The sequence below is a fragment of the Sphaerodactylus townsendi genome, linkage group LG15, assembly GCF_021028975.2.
Source record: "Sphaerodactylus townsendi isolate TG3544 linkage group LG15, MPM_Stown_v2.3, whole genome shotgun sequence".
In the NCBI taxonomy this organism is placed as follows: Eukaryota; Metazoa; Chordata; class Lepidosauria; order Squamata; family Sphaerodactylidae; genus Sphaerodactylus; species Sphaerodactylus townsendi.
In genome coordinates, this window is record NC_059439.1 from 39,360,876 (window position 1) to 39,375,971 (window position 15,096).

The window sequence follows — 15,096 nt, forward strand, 5'->3', positions numbered from 1 at the left end:
CCTTCGATGATACAATATCAGAGTTGCCCTCAATCAGCAGTTGACGATTGCTGTTCCCCTCTCGTTAAACAAATGTAACTTTTCTCCACAATGTGGACCCGGAGTGACTTATAACCTTCGCTTCTCCTCCTTGTTATTCTCACAAAACCCCGGTGAGGTAGGCTGGGCTGAGAGGGGTGCGACTGACCCACAGTCCTGGCTTCAGACGCTAAAATTTTGTTTGGCTCTGAAGTGCTGTTGGCCTTTCTATCAACATTAACTGCAGGAGCGAAGGGCTCTCTTGCTCGGGAGAGAAGCTGTCGCAGCGGAGAGAAAATTCAGACGGTCTCAGCAGCTTGCAAAGATTTTCAGATGGGACATTTTTTTAATGTTGTGATCAGTTGTGGAAGAGAGCTGAGCTCAACAAACCGCCCATTTCACAGACTCTCCAAGCCCTGCAAGACCACTGTAGGCCTGCACCCAGGGGCTCTCCTGAGGAAACTCATTCAGCATTTAATACAGTATCTGGGAAACAATGCCAAGTTGCGATCCCCTCCACCCCGGTCTGTGGGCCCAGAGCAGAGACCTCCACCCACCACAGTCCCTCTGGAGAGAAGAACCAACAGAAGCAGACTATAGTTCCAGAAGCATCGAGGTGAAAGAAAGTATTTGGCAGCACACGGAGTGTTGTTGGTGCCTCCCAGAGACGCTTGGGAGGGCCTAAAATAGTCCACAGTTTCTTGAGGGGGGGGGCGCACTGCGGCAATGTGTCCTTAGCCCCCGATCAGCCGCCAAGTCGGATGCTCTGAATCAGCTGGAAGATGGCTGGGAAAAGAACAGAAGGGAAATCTCAGGTGTCAGAAGGGAGAAGCGGCAGCTGCACGGCCCACCCCCGGGTGCGGTCAAGCGGTCAAGGGGCCGTGAGAGGCGGATCTCCCCTCTCCCCACAGGGCAGCTGATCTCTGCAGTGGGGGGGATGGGTTGCGTCTCCTGGAAAGCCCGAGCCCCCTTCCCTGGGGGTCAGCAACCTTGCAAAGCGGACCCTCTTCCATTCTGACCCGTCCTGAGCTTCCTACCTGATCCACAGACCACAAAGATGAAAAGGGCCAAGAGCCAGGGCCCGACAGGGGCTTTTTCCTCCTGGGGTGTCTGGGGAGAAGCAGAGTAGGAGAGAACTAAGAGGGCGACCGCCTTCCTCTGACATGGCTTCCCTCCCCCACCCCACCCCCACGCGCAGGCAGAAGGAACAGCGAAGCCCCCCTCCCACCTGGCCCTGATCCCTGCATTCTTGGGGCGGGGGCTGCCATGCATCCAGGCTCCCCGACCCCCGACAAGGTAGGTGTTGGAGGCAAAAGGTGTGGGGAGGGGAGGGGTCTGCCGTCCCCCGGAGGTCCCCCACCCACATTCTACGCCGGCCCGATCCTGCACAGCTTCCGGACAGCCTGGGGGAGGGGGGGCTGTCTATCGCCACGCAGGGCGGCCGCATTTGCAAAGGAAGACCCTCTGACCCCCCCCCCCCACTCTCCCTGAAGGCCCCTCCCCTACCGGGGCCCGGTGGAGGCCCCCCCTCTGCGTGATGCTCTTGCTGTGCCGCTCGTTGGCCACCTTCATGCGCTGCACCCCCGACATGGCGCTCGGGGAGGGGGAGGGGGGGCTCGGGGCGGCTCCGTCCGGCGACCCCTCGGGCCGCCCCTCGCGCAGGCGCAGTGGCCTCGCCAGCCCTCCGACGCCGCTCCGCCTGCCGCCATGCCGGCCTCTGCCCGCAGCCGGTGGCGGGCGCTCCTCGGTCCCCGGCCAGGAGGCCGAGTGGTGGGAGCCGCGCGGCGAGTGGAGGGAGTCCGGCCCCCCGAGCTGCACGTGGGGACGCTCCGGAGTCTGGAAGCCGAATGAATGAATGAATGAATGAATGAATGAATGAATGAATGAATGAATGAAGCAAGCTGTGGCGAGTCGTTGCCGCTGCGCTTGGAGCGAGGAGGGGGCTTCTCCGAATCACGCCCGACAGCAGAGCCCCTCGGCAAACCGGGCTGCACCGTCCAGCACCCCCGGAAGCGCCTCTCGGCCTCATGGCTCTCATCGGTGGGCAGCACAGCCACTGCAGCCGGACAGCGAGAGAGCAGCCTCGGGGGCTCAGCGGCCAGGTCCTGAGAAGGGGTCCCCGCCCTGAGGCCAGCGTGCTCTTTGCCGGGGCTGGGGTGGGTGGGTGTGTCAGCGCCTCCTGTCTGTTTCGAAGGCGCGACTCATAAAATGGGAAGAGACCACCAGGGGCCCCCCCATCCCACCCACCCCCGCCATGCAGGAAGGCACAATCGGAGCACTCTGGCCAGGTGGCCACCCAGCCTGTTTAAAAACCTCCAAACATTAAGGTGAGTTCAGGACCGGGCGGGACCGTGAACTCCTTGAGGAAGATGCACCAGGAAGAAGTGGCAGGGGCTGATGGGAACTGTAGTCCATGAACATCTGGAGCACCATAGGTTGGCCTCCTCTAACGCACAGCCTCAACCTAACAAGTCTGTTGGGAGGACAGAATACAGGACAAGAGAAGAACTTGCTTTGGGTTCCCGCAGAACAGCAAGATGTGAATGAAGAAAGCAAGTAAATAAACAAATGGGGACGGCGCTCATCTTTTTCCTCCCGGTCAACAGACGCGCATCCAAACAGGAGTCAGAGCCCTCGTACCTTTTCCCCTTATGCCCTCACTCGGCCTCTGCAGAGGCCAATTCGCTGGTGGTCCCGACCCCCTCAATGATACGGCTAGCCTCCACCCGGGCCAGAGCCTTGGCCTCTGCCTGGTGGAATTCTTTACCATCAACTATTAGGACCCTGTGGGGGCTTGAGCACTTCTGTAGGGCCTGCAAAACGGAATTGTTACGCCAGGCTTTTTTTTTTTAGGGTGGGGGGTGTTAGCCTCTGAAAAGGATGCCATCCCCTGGAGCAGCAGTGGCGTAGGAGGTGAAGAGCTCGTGTATCTAATCTGGAAGAACCGAGTTTGATTCCCAGCTCTGCCGCCTGAGCTGTGGAGGCTTCTCTGGGGGATTCAGAGTAGCCTGGGCACTCCCACCCACGCCAGCTGGGTGACCTTGGGCTAGTCACAGCTCTTCTGAGCTCTCTCAGCCCCACCCACCTCACAGGGTGTTTGTTGTGAGGACGGGGGAAGGGCAAGGAGATTGTCAGCCCCTTTGAGTCTCCTGCAGGAGAGAAAGGGGGGGATATAAATCCAAACTCTTCTTCTATTTCAACTGGTGTGCTGATGTCTATTCAATCTGACACGGCTATGCCCCCACGACCACCCTCGCGACACGAATTAGAATGCTCTTCTCGCCATCCGATCTTATATAATATGTATGTTAATATTCTGTATTGGTTTTATGTTATTTGTAATTGGTTTTTACCTTGGTAAGTTTTAATATGTATCGTACGCCGCCCAAAGCCCTTCAGGGGTGGGCGGTATATTAAATCTAATAAATAAAATAAATAAAGCAAAGCCCTCGCTGCTTCTGTGCCCGGAGGGGGGGGGGTCTTAATCCACCAGAACAAATTACGAACACAACCATTGCTTCCACACACACACCCATCCCCACGTAATGGAAGCTGAATGTTCTGGGATGGGTGGGGAGAAGATAACGCCTGTTTCAGGGCCTCGCGGGAAAAGTGGCCAGGAGGCAGTGTAGCGTTTGTGCCGTCTGCTTGTCTACCAAGCCCCCTGGCGACCCCCACGGGGGCAGCTGGCTTCACCCCCTGGCTTCACCTTCAAGGCCAACAAAGAGCTCTGTGGACTGCAGAGGCCGCTCCTGGCTTTGTGCTATTTAATCAGATCAGCTGGGGCTGCTTTGGGGCAATGCCAGCCCCCCCCCCAACTTCCTCTCTGCCAACCTGCAATTCTGCCTCATACAATCCTCCCATGACCCCCCCTCCCCTCCCACACAAAGAATGGCAGCTTTCTTTACTAATACTGCTCAAACAGCCAATTTGGCTCTGAACACTGACACACTAAGACTAAAAGAAAAGAAAAATATATGTATTTGTTTATATAAAATGGGGAAAAACCTGGCAACTGCCAATATAATGTTAAAATCCACTCCTGCTAAAAGAAACCACCAATTATCTAATTCACACCTGGTTAAAAGGTTTCAGCCATTTACCTCTGGCCACAACTGAAGTCTTTAGAAGGATGTCGATTTGACCGCAACCCCAACAGCACATTCAGTCACGGAACGCCACCTTATTTAAACAACCCAATAGTTCCCCTAATGGAATAGCCTCCGATCTAGCCAACATAAATAGCCGTGTGTAACCTAGGATTATCAGGGAGTCAAAATGTGTTGGAAGAGATTGTGGCCACATTGTATAAAGGTGAACGTACGTGACGTGTTCTTGTCACCGTGCTTCTAAAAACCAGTTTTTGCAAGCAGCTAAAGATAAAAGAAAGGGCAGCTGACGGCCCACGGTCTTTAATGGCAACCTTCAATATGGCAGGTGATAAATATATCCTCCCCACCACCACCACAGCCCAGGGTCAGATGTGCGATCTACATGCCTCGAGCATGCACAGAGTCCCTTGTGGGGGTGCAAGACAAAAGCAGTCCACGCTGCTCTGGAAAGAGATGGCAGGATCCAACCCCAAATGGCTACTGCCCCCTGGAAGGCTCAGCCAACCACCACCCCTACCCGGGCCCCATTCTAGGAGTGAATCCCATTCTCCTCTTAATTCCTACTCACCCTGCAGACCCAGCCAGAGACCACGGGCTACCCCTAGCAATGGGTTTCCAAAGCCCCCCCCCCCCCCCCCCCCGCAATAAGCCTAGTTTCACACGTTTAATTCCATCCCAAGGGGCTAGGCTACATATCTTCACTGTGCCACCACTATTGGGCTATCTCCCAGCAGAGTCAATGCAAGCATAAGGGCTTCGTCAAGCCATAAAGAAAAAATTTAATTGTGTTCCCCTGCCAGGGGGGTGGGGATGAGAAACCAGAGGAGGATCTTGCAGGCAGCAGCCTTGGAATGGAGAAATGGAAACATTTGGGGAAGACACAGGAAGGACAAACCAAAAGGAAGAGTGGGCGGAGAAGCAGAGAGCACTTCCGTTTCCGCTCCCTCCGCTGCCAATAACTTAAAGAGTCTTAGAATGATCTTTTCTCTTTGAAAAACTGGGAGGGTAAAAGCCCCAGGCAGGCGGAAAGCCGCCCCCTTCGTTGGTCCTCAGCTCAGAAAGAGACACACAATCCTCCCCCCCCAGTCACAAAGACGCCATGGGGGTCTTGGGCAAACTGGAATTAAGGCATGGACTCTCCTCCCATGCAAACGATGAATGCAGCCCTGGAGAAGTGCAAGAGCAGCAGGAGAGGAAGTGGCACTGCTAGACTCCGCACACTGGGCTCGTTTTGTGACCTTACAGGGGGGAGGGGGGCGCCCTACAAGTCCCACGATGCTCTCTGCTTCCTGATTGCGGCCCCTGCTAGGCCGGTCTTCCAACTGCTGCAGCCTTCCCGGAGCGGTGTGGGCCCAGGCCTGTCTCTAGGCGGTGCTCTCCGCAGGGGGCAGCTGGGCCTTGGTGCTGGTCTTTGGCTGTGGAGGCCAGTCGGGGTCAAAGAGCAACTCCTGGGCCAGACGCTTGTACTTGGCCCGAGGGGGAGCGTACAGGCGGCAGGAGTAGCCAGGGGCCATTTCATCCAGCTCCAACTGCAGGGGAAGAGGAACGGCAGCAGCTTCGGTTTTACCCCTTGGACCTCACTGCCCCGAAACCTCCCTCCCTCCCTCCCTCCTCCTCCTCCTCCTCCTCCTCCTCTTCCCTTTACCAGAGGGCAGGACCCCTGGTCCCCTGTGGTGCCACTATTCTCAAGAAATCGAGTGCCTGACTAGAAGGCCATCCATCACTGCTGCTCCCCTTTCCTTCCCCCCCACCCCAGGCTACCCCTTCAATTCTTCCCACCATCCTTACTTGGAACAGGAGGCTGCCCCTTGGGCCTGTCTCCTGACCACAGGTGGGCAGATTGGCTCTGCGTCACCTTGATGATCAATGGACAGGCCAGCTCTGGAGCACCTTCCCTATGAGGAAAGGCTGCAGCGTTTGGGACTCTTTAGTTTGGAGAGGAGACGTCTGAGGGGGGATATGATTGAAGTCTATAAAGTTATGCGTGGGGTAGAAAATGTTGACAGAAATGTTTCTCTCTTTCTCACAATACTAGAACCAGGGGGCATTCATTGAAAATGCTGGGGGGAAGAATTAGGACTGATAAAAGGAAACATTTCTTCACGCAACGTGTGATTGGTGTTTGGAATATGCTGCCACAGGAGGTGGTGATGGCCACTAACCTGGATAGCTTTAAAAGGGGCTTGGACAGATTTATGGAGGAGAAGTCAATTTATGGCTACCAATCTTGATCCTCCTTGATCTCAGATTGCAAATGCCTTAGCAGACCAGGTGCTCGGGAGCAGCAGCAGCAGCAGCAGAAGGCCATTGCTTTCACCTCCTGCATGTGAGCTCCCAAAGGCACCTGGTGGGCCACTGCGAGTAGCAGAGTGCTGGACTAGATGGACTCTGGTCTGATCCAGCAGGCTAGTTCTTATGTTCTTAAGGCCCTTGCTTTCACCTCCTGCATGTGAGCTCCCAAAGGCACCTGGTGGGCCACTGCGAGTAGCAGAGTGCTGGACTAGATGGACTCTGGTCTGATCCAGCAGGCTAGTTCTTATGTTCTTATGAGAGGGGGGGGGCTCAGGGTGGGGTCACTGGCTGCTGCTATTGCTGAATCCCAAGGCCTGTCTCGGAACCAAGGCTGTGACTGAGCGGCTCAGGAGAGAGCCCAGATTGCAGAATTCATGGCAAAAGCAGCCGGGGGGCCCCCTCATCTCCCCCAGAACTCTGGGTCTGAATGCCAACTTGCGCCCTCCTCCAGCGAGTGTCCTTCCTGGAGACCTCTGGTTGAAGCCATCCCTGTGGAAGGCTCCAGAAGCTCAGGAGAACTGCCCCACGGAATGGCCCCCCGCTTCCGAAGGCACCCACGCCAGCTCTGCCGATACCTGGGGGTAAGTAGCCTGGTTCGGGTATTCAAATTTCCGCTGCGCGTAGCAGACCCGCTGCCAGAGAGGATCACAGTCGCAGACAAAGTTCTGGGGAGGGAGAGAAAGGGCTTTGGAGCCATGGGGAGGCCGCAGAGAGACACGGCCCCTCTCCCCAGGAAGGTGGGCAGTGGAGGGGGAGGAGTCGATCCCGCTGCCATCCAGCCCAGCCGTCCCAGGTGGGCAGCCTCACCTCCAAAGAGAGGGACAGGACCAGGTTGCTCAGCGTCAAGGCCAACAGGATGAGTCTCCACTCGTACGGGATGCAGTCCAGCTGAGGGGAAAGCGCGGCTCGTTTCTCAGGCCTTCGTGGGAGGGTCCCCCAACCAGCTCCCCCTCCCCCTTCCAGGCACGGCTGCCGTTCTTGGACTGAGATCCAGCAGGGGACCTCTGGGGCGGCAGAGGCCAGCCCAGGGGAGGCTACTGGCCTTGAGCGTTCCTGCTCTGTCACGGCACCCCCCTTGCCCCCCGAAGCCCAAAAGCCAGCAGAGTGGGGGGCCAGGGGCCGTACCTCTAAGAGCTCGTCTAGGACAGGAATCGGCCACAGAAGAAGCAGCAGCAAGAAGCTGGAAATGGTCACCAGGGAGGCCAGAAATAAACCTGCAAGGAAGAAGAAGAAGAGTTTGGATTTATCTCCCCCCTTTCTCTCCTGCAGGAGACTCAAAGGAGCTGACAATCTCCTTGCCCTTCTCCCCTCACAACAAACACCCTGTGAGGTAGGTGGGGCTGAGAGAGCTCTGAGAAGCTGTGACTAGCCCAAGGTCACCCAGCTAGCGTGTGTGGGAGTGCCCAGGCTAATCTGAATTTCCCAGAGAAGCCTCCACAGCTCAGGCAGCAGAGCTGGGAATCAAACCCGGTTCCTCCAGATTAGTTACACGAGCTCTTAGCCTCCTACGCCACTGCTGCTCCTCACAGCCCCAGCTCTGCAGGAAGCTTCAGGAGGCAGCGCTGGGGAAGTCTGTTGGCCCTCTGGAAGCAGTGTTTGACCTCTGTGTCAGGACAGATGTGATGAACTAGATGGTCTGATCCGGCAGAGCTCTTCTGAGTTCTTAAGACTCCGTGTCAGCAGGCTCCGCAAATGAGCAAAGAGAAATGGTACCCACTGAATTCCCAGCGAGCAGCCCGAAGCCCCTCCCTCAGCAATTCTGCCCCCCATTTACTCCTTCGTTTTCACCCGGCCTTTCCCTCACTCAGTAGGCAGAGCCGAAGCAACAGGAGCAGAGAAAGACACGCCTGGGGCGGCCGCTCACCATTGGTCTGAATGGGCTGCCGGAAAGGGCGACCCTTGGCAAAGGCCAGCGCCACGGCCACGTACTGGAAGCAGGAGACGTAGAAGAGGGTGGTGTTTTCAAAGCTGCGCACAGAGGGGTGGTCGTCCCCTTCCCCCCCAGCGGGATCCAGCCCCGCCGTGCCGTTCCTGGAGGACGTGCTGTTGGAGTCCAGCGTGAGGTTGGCCACGGGTCCGCACTGCCTGCAGGAGGGACACGCCACGTTCAGGGCAGCCACCGACAGTACGCGCCAGCCCTGGAGCACACAGAAGCTGCGTGCCACGGTCACACTTACTTGTCCTTGCTGGGGCGGTTCCACGGCTGCCTCTGGACAAGGAGAAAAGCCCCCACCTGGAAGCCCAGAGACAGGAGGATCTGGGTGAGCACAGAGAGCAGCAGCTGAGGAGACACCAGGCTGGTGGGGGGCCGCTGGGGGGCCAGCTCAGGCCAGGCCCTGTTCAGACTCACTACGGAAACAGAGAACACACACAGAAGACAATGGCAGAAGAAGAAGGAGGAGGAGGAGGGCAGGGGTCAGGCAGCCCCACCTGCATTCCAGAGACCCCTGGCCTGGGGCACCACAGCCGTGAACCAGGAAGCCCAGACCAAAGGACAGCCCAGGAAAAAACAAACATCCAGAACACATAAGAGCCCTGCCGGAGCAGAGCAGTGCAGGCCCACCTAGTCCGGCATCCGGTTTCATTCTGCAGGCAGGCAGTTCCTCCGGAGCACAGCTGTCAAACTCGCGGCCCTCCAGATGTTATGGACTACAGTTCCCATCATCCCCTGCCAGCATCATGCTGGCAGGCCGCGAGTTTGACACCTGTGCTCTGGAGGGCCAACAGCAGAGCACAGGGGCCCAGGCCTTCCTCTCAAATTGAAAGGTTGACTGCTTCTGAACTTGGAGGTTTCCTCTAGTCCGCCCGGCCAATAGCCACTGACAGACCTGCCCTCCATGAACCGGCCTCGCCCCCTTTCCAAGCCAGCTCTGCCCTCCCCTGCATAGCCCAGCCTGACCTGGTCTCATCACGCTCAGAAGCGAAGCAGGGTCAGCCCCGGCAAGTATTTGGATGGGAGACCTCCACAGAATACCCGGGTGGGTCGTGATGCAGAGGCCAGTGATGGCAAACCACCTCAGGACTGCCTCTTGAAAACCCCACCAGGGGTCACCAGGAGGCAGGCGTGACTCGGCACGCAGCAAAGAAAACGCCCACTCCCCTGCCAAGGGCTGCCAAGCCTCCGTAGCTCCTTCTCTCTGGGGGCCTCAGCCCCACCCTCGGCCACCCCTCCGTCCTCCTCCGTCGCACGCGGCCTTCCCACAGCCCACGCCTGCTGCGCACGGTCGACTTACTGGTGAAAGCCAGAGACAGGATGATGGCCGTGTCGATGAAGAGGTACTGCACGTCTCCCAAGTTGCTCAGGATCTGGAAGAGGAGAGGAGAGGAGGCCCACAACCCCCGTCAGCACAGGGGATCTCCGGACCCACCCCCAAAGGCCCCCCTCCACAGACCAGCCAGCCAGCCAGCCCCGGTGCTCACAGAGTAGAGAAGCAGGACACTGAGGTACTGGATGATGCTATACAGGGCCATGAACTTGAAGACGCAGAAGGAGGTCACGAGGGCAGCTCGGCCTTCCCTGGGGAAACAGAAACAGCATCGCGAGAATTAACACCGGGGCTTCAAACCCAAGCGTGCCGTTTGCCCAACCCTGGGGCTCCGTGCAGGGGCTGGGGGGCCGGAGGCTCACTCCAGGCAGAAACCCCGGATGCCTACCGGATGAGGTCTGGGACACAGGAGATGTTTGGCGTCTTGGAGGTGAAGGGAGAAGCCACGGAGGCCTCCAGCTCCGAGAGGGAGATGCCGGCGTGAGCCCGTTTCAAAGCCTGATGGAGACAGGGAGGGTGAGTGGCAGGGGCGTAACGAGGCAAACTGTAGCCCTGGGCAAAACCTGTGTTGGATGCCCCCCCCCACCCGCCCACGGGTGGCCACTCCACCACAACCAAAATTTTTTTGCAACAGGACATTGGTGCCTGCAGGGGGTGAATTTTTAGACATATCAGCACCAAAATTTCAGCGTATCATCAGGAGACTGTCCTTATGCTACCCCCCAAGTTTGGTGAGGTTTGGTTCAAGGAGTCCAAAGTTATGGACCCTCAAAACTGTAGCCCCCATCTCCTATTAGCTCCCATTGGAAACAATGGGGGATGGGGCACCCCCTTTGGGAGTCCATAACTTTGGACTCCCTGAACCAAACCTCACCAAACTTGGAGGGTAGCATAAGGACAGTCTCGTGATGATACCCTGGAATTTTGGTGCCGCTAGCCTAAAAACTGCGCCCCCTGCAGGCCAAAAATTGAAAACTACTAAAAATACCCAAAAACGAACCCTGCATTTTGATGCCCCCCACAAGGTGGTGCCCTGGGCAGCTGCCCGCCTTGCCCAATGGGCATTACGCCCCTGGCGAGTGGTCAGGGGCGCTCCTGTGCGCCTGGCTAATGCTGGGTCTCTGTCCCAAGGGGCTGGGTGCCATTCCCAGAACGCTCTGCTCCTCTCTTGGGACTCAGTGACTCTCCAAAAGATCAAGCCGAGAGGGAACTTCCTCGTTCACAGAGGAAGCATCCACAGACCACGTAAGCAACCAAATGTCTTCTTTCTCCCTGCCCCCCCAAACTGCCCCCACTTTGGGGGGGGGCGCTGTGGTAATGCAGGCAGAGACCAACTTACCCCACAATCGTTGGCTCCGTCCCCACACATGCCCACATAGTAGCTGGAAGACAAAAGCGGAGTTACAGGCAGGAGGGACGGGGTCGCCCGCCAGGCCCCGCCTGAACTGCCCCGGAAACTCACTCCATCTGCTGTAGGGCTTCGATGAGCTGGGTCTTCTGGTCCGGGGCCATGCGGGCGTAGACCGTGCCACAGAGCAGTAGCTGAGGACGACAAAGAGGCCGTGGCCTGCAGAGGGCAGCATAGCTCGGCAGATCAGGATTCCCGGGCCAGCCCCCAGCCCAAGAAAGGCCAAAGAGCTACGGTGCCCACAGCCAAGAAGAGCCAGCCACCGGACACAACAAGGCTCCTGGCTTCCCATCCCTTCCAGAGAGGAAAACGAAACGCGAGGGGGAGAAAAGGAAAGCACGGAAACTGGATGAGATACCTCCAGAATGGTCTCCTGTCTGTGGGATTTATGAATGAACTTGATTCCAGTGCTATTCTATTCATGTATAAGAATGTATTTGTAATACTATTAATGCGTTTAGACTTGTCATTCATGCTATAAATCAGTTTGTTGTACTTCCCCGTTTTGGACGAGTGTTTTTCTGGAGGTAGCTCATCCAGCTTCCGTGCTTTCCATCCCTTCCGCCTCCTGACCCACAGGCCACCAGACTTCTCCTCAAGGGGCTCCCATGGGGAGAGAGAGCCAGCGTGGTGTAGTGCTTAAGACAGGGGTGGACAATTATTTTTTCCATGGGGCCGCATAAGAAACAGAAAATATTGTGGAGGGCCGGGCCAAAAGGCAGGGGGGAGAGGCACTTTTGAAAGCCCCGCAGAAGCCGGCAGCCAAGGCAACCGGCTTTTGCGGGGCTTTCAAAGGCGCCTCGCTCCCCAGCACGGCAGGGGGGCCAGTCAGGGTCATCCGGCAGGCTGGATGTGGCCCGCGGGCCGTATAAGGAGCAGCAATGGCGTAGGAGGTTAAGAGCTCATGTATCTAATCTGGAGGAACCGGGTTTGATTCCCAGCTCTGCCGCCTGAGCTGTGGAGGCTTCTCTGGGGAATTCAGATTAGCCTGTGCACTCCCACACACGCCAGCTGGGTGACCTCGGGCTAGTCACAGCTCTTCTGAGCTCTCTCAGCCCCACCTACCTCACAGGGTGTTTGTTGTGAGGGGGGAAGGGCAAGGAGATTGTAAGCCCCTTTGAGTCTCCTGCAGGAGAGAAAGGGGGGATATAAATCCAAACTCAAAAAATAATGCCCAGGTCTGGCTTAAGAGGAGGGGAACTCTAATCTGGAGAACTGGGTTTTGGTTCCCCATTTCTCCACACGAGTGGCAGTCTCCTGTCTGGTGAGCCGGATTTGTATCCCCGCTCCTCACATGAAGCCTGTTGGTCGACCTCGGGCCAATCGCAGTTTGTTCAGGACCCTCTCAGCCCCACCCACCTGACAAGGACTCTCTTGTGGAAAGAGGGAGGGGGAGGAGTTTGTAAGCCTCCTGGAGTCTCCGATCCAAACTCGTCCCTCGCTCTTCTTCCCATTCCAGGACACTCACCTTGGATAACAGGTCAGGGAAGTGATCCAGAATGACCGCAAAGGATTTCCCTCCGATGGCAAAGTGGTAACTGTTATCTGCGACATTTGGCCCCCGGGGCTCCGGCGGCAGCTCTTCCTCGTCCAGCATGAGTTTGATCTCCTGGAAGGGATTGATTTGGATAGTGTTGGGATTGGCAGTGAATTATACATTTTTAACCAAATCCGAGAAAGATTGAGAGATATCGAGCATCACTTTTTTTACCCGACAGCTGTATGCTCCCCCCGCTACCTTGGAATACAGCCACGCTACAGAGTAAGAGCCAAATATCTCACATCTCTGTCCTCCATTAAGCAACGTCGTTTATTTATGTTAGCACGTCTTAACAGCTTCCCATCAGCGGTAACCTCTGGGAGATACCTTCAGATCCCCAAACAACAGAGACTATGTCGTTGTGGTTGTGGATCTCCTGAAACCATATCCCATATTCTCCTGGAATGTCATCTTCATGCTCGCGTAAGATTTTAATTTATCCTTTGCTGCTTCCAAGGCTTCATTACTCTAATTTCCAGACCACTTGTTTTTTGCTGAGTGACAGTAGTCCATCAATTACCTTGGCAGTGGCTAAGTTTTTGGAAAACATTTTAAATACCAATATTTAGGAGGAGAAGAAGAAGAAGAAGAAGAAGAAGAAGAAGAAGAAGAAGAAGAAGAAGAAGAAGAAGAAGAAGAAGAAGAAGAAGAAGAAGAAGAAGAAGAAGAAGAAGAAGAAGAAGAAGAAGAAGAAGAAGAAGAAGAGAAGAGCAGGAAGAGGAAGAGGAAAGAAGAGAAGAAGAGAAGAAGAAGAAGAGTTTGGATTTATATCCCCCTTTCTCTCCTACAGGAGACTCAAAGGGGCTGACAATCTCCTTGCCCCTCCCCCCTCACAACAAACACCCTGTGAGGTAGGTGGGGCTGAGAGAGCTCCGAGAAGCTGTGACTAGCCCAAGGTCACCCAGCTGGCGTGTGTGGGAGTGCCCAGGCTAATCTGAATCCCCCAGATAAGCCTCCACAGCTCAGGCGGCAGAGCTGGGAATCAAACCCGGCTCCCCCAGATTAGATACACGAGCTCTTAACCTCCTACGCCACTGCTGCGTCTAAATGTAAATAATCTGTAGTCTTTTATGCCATTAAAGGTTAAACTGAACTGAACTGATCTCCTGGAAGGCAGAGAGAGAACGGGGAGTGGATCCCGGCGGGGAGGGGGGAGGGGGCTTGGGCCATCTGCCCCTCCCTCCCTCCGAAAGAACCGCCCTCACCTCCTTGCTCGCCTTCTCCACGACTTCAGCGGGCAGCTCATCCGCGTACTGCCAGTTGATGGTGGCCGGCTGCCCGTCCCTGGGGGGCAGGGCCTCCGTCAAGATCACCTTCCCCTTGGCTGGGATGATGCCACACTCCCGGCCCACGGAGACCGCCGTCAGCAGGTTATCTCCTGGGTGGGCCACAGAGAGAAGGGGAGAGCTACATGGAGCCCTTCCCGTGCTTGGCTGCCTTCTCCTCTCCAGGGAAGCCCCTCCTGTCACAAAAAGTGCCCCTCCCCCGTCCCCCCCAGACCAGCCCACCTGTCACCATGACCGGACGAATGCAGGCTCTGCGCAGCTCCGCCAGGACGGGCACGGTCTCTGCTTTCAGCTTGTTCTGCAGCATGACGAGCCCCAAGAACTCCATGCCGCATTCAATGACGTCTCTGCGGGGAAAGGGCAGTCAGAGGGGCCGGGGGGTGTGTGTGTGAAGGGGGAGGGGAATGGGGGCAAATGGGCAGAACACTTGCCTGCTCACGTGCTGGATCTTGTGCCACGTGTATTTGTTCTCCAGCCGGCGGCTGGCCAGGGCAATGACCCGCAGCCCCTGCTGGGTGTACTTCTCCAGCACAGCCGAGAAATCGTCTGGAACTGACAGCAGCAGCCGCCGCCGAGGGAAGGGGGGTTAGGATGGAAGACGGGCCCTGGGAAGTCCCTGCCTTCCCGAGCAGGCATGTGCCCCCCCGCCCTGCCCTCTCCCCCTAGAAGAAGAGGAGGAGTTTGGATTTATATCCCCCCTTTCTCTCCTGTAGGAGACTCAAAGGGGCTGACAATCTCCTTGCCCTTCCCCCCTCACAACAAACACCCTGGGAGGTGGGTGGGACTGAGAGAGCTCCGAGAAGCTGTGACTAGCCCAAGGTCACCCAGCTGGCGTGTGTGGGAGTGCGCAGGCTAATCTGAATTCCCCAGATAAGCCTCCACAGCTCAGGCGGCAGAGCGGGGAATCAAACCCGGTTCCTCCAGATCAGAGTGCACCTGCTCTTAGCCACTGCTCTTAGCCACTACGCCACTGCTGCTCCTAGAGCTCCTAGAGAGCAGCAAGGCCCTTCTCCTCACACCGAGGCCACCATCGCACAGAGCCTGTAGTTTCCAACAGGAGTTAAATAACCAATTAAGCCAAACTTTTTGTCTCCAGTCCCAGCAAGCAGCAGCAGCTGGGGCACTCGGGAATACAGTAAGTTCATGTCTCAGCTGCGTGTGCAGGGGTACCCTT

General features: G+C 56.7%; 2 protein-coding genes across 2 annotated transcripts in view; both read right to left on the bottom strand.

Annotated features, from left to right (window-relative positions):
* Positions 1 to 344: 344 nt before the first annotated feature.
* On the bottom strand, positions 345 to 1,687 carry LOC125444525 (stress-associated endoplasmic reticulum protein 2-like). Its single transcript, XM_048516995.1, has 3 exons — positions 1,525 to 1,687; positions 1,056 to 1,128; positions 345 to 804 (listed from the first exon to the last, which is right to left on the bottom strand). The coding sequence occupies exons 1-3, from the start codon at positions 1,606 to 1,608 to the stop codon at positions 764 to 766; spliced, it is 198 nt and encodes a 65-aa protein (XP_048372952.1). The 5' UTR covers positions 1,609 to 1,687; the 3' UTR covers positions 345 to 763.
* Positions 1,688 to 4,889: 3,202 nt separating this feature from the next.
* LOC125444495 (polyamine-transporting ATPase 13A3-like) overlaps positions 4,890 to 15,096 on the bottom strand; it is a 29,427-nt gene continuing 19,220 nt past the window's right edge. Inside the window, exons 19-33 of the mRNA XM_048516937.1 lie at positions 14,354 to 14,474; positions 14,145 to 14,269; positions 13,842 to 14,014; positions 12,565 to 12,705; positions 11,151 to 11,230; positions 11,028 to 11,070; positions 10,077 to 10,186; positions 9,843 to 9,939; positions 9,656 to 9,728; positions 8,600 to 8,771; positions 8,287 to 8,507; positions 7,548 to 7,636; positions 7,230 to 7,310; positions 6,998 to 7,087; positions 4,890 to 5,659 (exon numbers count right to left, since the gene is read on the bottom strand). Coding sequence (XP_048372894.1) covers positions 5,495 to 5,659; positions 6,998 to 7,087; positions 7,230 to 7,310; positions 7,548 to 7,636; positions 8,287 to 8,507; positions 8,600 to 8,771; positions 9,656 to 9,728; positions 9,843 to 9,939; positions 10,077 to 10,186; positions 11,028 to 11,070; positions 11,151 to 11,230; positions 12,565 to 12,705; positions 13,842 to 14,014; positions 14,145 to 14,269; positions 14,354 to 14,474 — 1,781 coding nt within the window. The 3' untranslated portion in view covers positions 4,890 to 5,494. The remainder of the gene's footprint in view (positions 5,660 to 6,997; positions 7,088 to 7,229; positions 7,311 to 7,547; positions 7,637 to 8,286; positions 8,508 to 8,599; positions 8,772 to 9,655; positions 9,729 to 9,842; positions 9,940 to 10,076; positions 10,187 to 11,027; positions 11,071 to 11,150; positions 11,231 to 12,564; positions 12,706 to 13,841; positions 14,015 to 14,144; positions 14,270 to 14,353; positions 14,475 to 15,096) is intronic.

Coding starts and splice junctions, on each gene's coding strand:
- LOC125444525 (XM_048516995.1), bottom strand. CDS start 1,608: ATGTCGGGGGTGCAGCGCATGAAGGTGGCCAACGAGCGGCACAGCAAG. Junction 1,129..1,524: donor GGGGCCTCCACCGGGCCCCG/GTAGGGGAGGGG, acceptor GCTTCTCCCCAG/ACACCCCAGGAGGAAAAAGC. Junction 805..1,055: donor CTTTGTGGTCTGTGGATCAG/GTAGGAAGCTCA, acceptor TTCTTTTCCCAG/CCATCTTCCAGCTGATTCAG.